The 3,722-nt window shown below is 41.6% G+C and overlaps 1 protein-coding gene across 1 annotated transcript; it reads left to right on the top strand.

Annotated features, from left to right (window-relative positions):
• Window positions 1–15: 15 nt before the first annotated feature.
• Window positions 16–3,718, top strand: LOC123176766 (putative disease resistance protein RGA1; the record flags this gene model as incomplete). Its single annotated transcript, XM_044590832.1, has 1 exon — window positions 16–3,718. A coding segment is annotated over exon 1 (3,423 nt), but the record flags the coding sequence as incomplete, so codon positions are not given.
• Between the last annotated feature and the right edge of the window lie 4 nt (window positions 3,719–3,722).

The following is a 3,722-nucleotide window of genomic DNA, read 5'->3' as shown; positions in this document are numbered from 1 at the left end:
AGGGAAATTTCAGTAAACCGGGGAAGGGACAGGTATGGGCGGGCAAGCAGAACGGTCTGTCTTATGAAGGTGTGAGGAGTAAGAAGAAGATAATTTGGTATTTACAACATGTAGTGTATATTTCACGTCACGACATCCATATATATTGAGTATAGCATGCATTACACGTACATGATTTCTAGTCAAAGCACAAAATGTTTGCTAATAATTGAAACTTAATGATTTTATTTGCACCGCAACTGCCGCCAGAGATCATTCATGATGTTTCTCTAACTTGCTTACTTGCTTGAGACTAATGCCATGGGTGGAAACGGACCAGGACAAAATAATTACTACAATAGCCAGCTTGTTGTATATTCTGACTGAAAAAATTATTTCCACAATCCTTATTCTGTCCACTCTTTGCTCACAGGACGAAGACAGATTCCATCTCTGCGCTCCTGCAACCATGAGCTTGTCTGCCGCCGGGATCATCAGTGCCATCAATGATTGTGTCAGTTTGTTTCTGTCGGCCAAATCTGCCATTTCATCTCTGCGCTCCCGATGGAGTGGCTCACAAGAGCAAAGTCTCCAAGATCATGTATTGCAATTACAGAGTGATGTACAACATCTCTGTGACACTCTTCCTGCAATGTATCACCTCATTAATGGAGCAGAGTGGAGAAGCTATGAAGAGCATGTGGCCAAGCTCCTTCCGAGTCTCAAGGATGCCGTGTCTGAGGCCGAGGACCTTATTGATGAGTTCAGATGGCACGAGATGAAGGTGCAAGTGGAAGGCAATGCAATCCAATCTCCTTTCATTGACTTCCTTGATAAGGTCATTCATGGAAACTTCAACATGTTGAATGATGTCCAATTGAGGTTGAATTACCTTTCGAGTGAGATGAAGGGTATGGGGCTTCGTGAAGTTACACATCACTTTGCCAAATCAGTTAGGCCAGTGACCACCTCTTTGTTGTCAAAGGAAACAAAGATATTTGGTCGTGAGAAGGAGTTGAAACAGGTATTGGGGTTTCTTAATGTACCTACACGTCCAAAACGCAAAAGGGCAACTAGTTCAATATGTGCATCAACAAGCACATCATCAAGCAACCATGTTAATGCTGAACCAAAAATATCAAGTCTTCCTGTTTTGGTGGTAGCTGGAATTGGTGGCGTTGGAAAGACTACTTTGGCCCAACATATCTGCAACCATCAACGAGTGAAGTCTCACTTCGAGCTAATAATTTGGATTTGTGTCTCAGATGACTTCAATGAGAAGAGGTTAACTAAAGAGGTCATAGAATCATCTACTGGAAAGGGGCCAAAGATTGATCATTTGGATTCTCTTCAACGTGCTCTTTATAACCACGTGAAAAATAAAAGGTTATTGATAGTCCTTGATGATGTGTGGGATGATGCTTTGAAGGATAATGGGCGATGTTGGGAGATGTTTTGTGCACCTTTTACAAGTGTCCAAGAGGGAAGTGCGATGTTAGTCACCACTAGATGTCCAAATGTTACCAAGGCCGTGCACACAATGGAACCAGTTATAGTTGAAGGTTTAAAGGACGATGTCTTTTGGAATTTCTTCAAGTTATGTGCATTTGGATCTGAGGGTTCTAGCAATGATCCTGAGTTAGAGTGTATTGGAAGAAAAATACTTCCTAAATTGAAGGGTTCTCCTTTGGCCGCCAAAACTCTAGGGCGCATGTTAAGCATGGACCTTCAAGCATCTCATTGGAGTTCCATACTTGAGAGTGAACTGTGGGAGTTGAAACAAAAGGAAACCGAGATTTTGCCTGCCCTTCGGTTGAGCTACATGTATTTACCATTCTATTTGAAACAATGCTTTGCATTCTGCGCCGTGTATCCCAAAGATTACAAATTTGAGAAGGCATGCTTAGCTGAAATTTGGGTGGCAGAAGGCTTTGTGGAGCCTCGAGGTGGTGTTCCCATTCAAGATATTTGCTATCAGTATTTTGAAGACCTTGTGGCGCGGTCCTTCTTTCAAAAGGTTAATGGTCGATATGTAATACATGACTTGCTGCATGACATGGCACAAAAAGTTTCAGAGCACGACTGCTTCATCTTACGAAATAAGAGTGACTTTGATAAAGTTCCCCAGAATGTTCGCCATATATACATACTCCCTAGCAGTGAATTTGATGATTCCAACTTGTTGATACTATGCAAGTACACGAAGCTACGCACCCTAATTTGCAAGAATAATTTAGGGAAAAGAACAAGCTTTGTAATGGATCACTGGTGTGCTAAACTTCCGCGTATGCGTGTGATCTCTTTTGTCTTCACAAATGTGTTGCCAGATAGTATTGGTAACTGGAAGCATCTTCGGTACCTTGAAATCTCTAGAGCTTGTCCTTTGAAGAGGATCCCTTCAACTTTCTGTTGGCTATATAATATGCAGATTTTATATGCCAAGAAATGCAAGATACAAAGCTTACCCGCTGACTTTGATAAGTTGACCAGTTTACAGAAATTTGAATCAAATGGATTAACTATTGATGCAGCCAATCAAGAGGGACAAGGAATTAGGTCAATTAAGAATCTAAATCAAATTCGTGGATACTTGGAGATAGCTAATATTGGTGTTGGCATCCTAACTAAGGATCATGCAGCAGAAGCTGAACTAAAGAAAAAGAAATATGTTGACGAGTTGGTACTAAAGATGCGAGGTGCTTTACGCTCCCTTGAGTTTTATATCCACAACAATGATATAGAAGTGCTTGAAGTTCTACAACCTCCTATCAGCCTCAAGTCTCTGTTCGTCGAGAATTATGTCGGTGTCTCGCTCCCAAGCTGGTTTCAACCACAAAACTTGCCAAGCTTAACATCTCTCAATTTTAAGGGTTGTATTGGACTGAAGAGCATAAACCTGAACAAGATACCTGCAATTGGTACTTTCTTGTCCTTGACAAACTTATGGATTGATGGGTGCGAAAATTTATCAAGCCTAGAAGATTTTCTGCAACCAAGTTATGTACCTGGCATCAAGAAAATAAATATTATGGATTGCAAGATGTTAGCATCTGTACCAACTGAGAGTTTTGGGGGTTTTCATTTCCTTGAAGAACTGGGCATATTTGATTGTCCGAACATCTGTCACCAAAGATTGGTATCGCCATCCCTCAAGGAGCTCCATTTGTGTCGTTCTAGTCTCTTTTGCAATATTGACTGCTGCTCCCTCACCTCCTTTCATTGTCAATGTGAGTTTTCCACATCCATACAACTACAAACGTGGAGTCTTCCAGCTTTAAAAACGTTGGTAATTTGGTGCAAATCTCTTACATCTATTGGAGGCTCTAGCTGCATTAGAGCATTCCCATCCCTTACTATCCTACAAGTTCAGTTCTGTGATAAATTGTCAACCCTTGATGGCATCCTAACACAAGAATACCTACCTGCTATTGAGAAAATTGGCGTCGAATTTTGTCCTGATTTACTGTCCCTGCCAGTTGAAAGGTTTGTGAATTTTCCTCATCTGAAACATCTCGTGGTTTCTATTTGCCCAAGTCTCAACTGGCAAAGGGGGCTTGTGTTGCCATCATCTCTCCAAAGACTAAGCTTCAGGAGCTGCGGCGATATTTCTCCATATGTTCCCAGCTGCCTACAGAACCTCACATCCCTCGTCTCGCTGAGCATTGGTAGGTGCCAGGGTATAACATCCATTCCAGGTGACATTTGGAGCGGTAATCTTACATCACTTGAGGAACTGAGGATTT

This window comes from Triticum aestivum, unplaced genomic scaffold (genome assembly GCF_018294505.1).
Source record: "Triticum aestivum cultivar Chinese Spring unplaced genomic scaffold, IWGSC CS RefSeq v2.1 scaffold320114, whole genome shotgun sequence".
NCBI lineage: Eukaryota > Viridiplantae > Streptophyta > Magnoliopsida > Poales > Poaceae > Triticum > Triticum aestivum.
The sequence above is the reverse complement of the archived record's forward strand: the minus strand, read 5'-3'. Positions and strand labels throughout refer to the sequence as shown.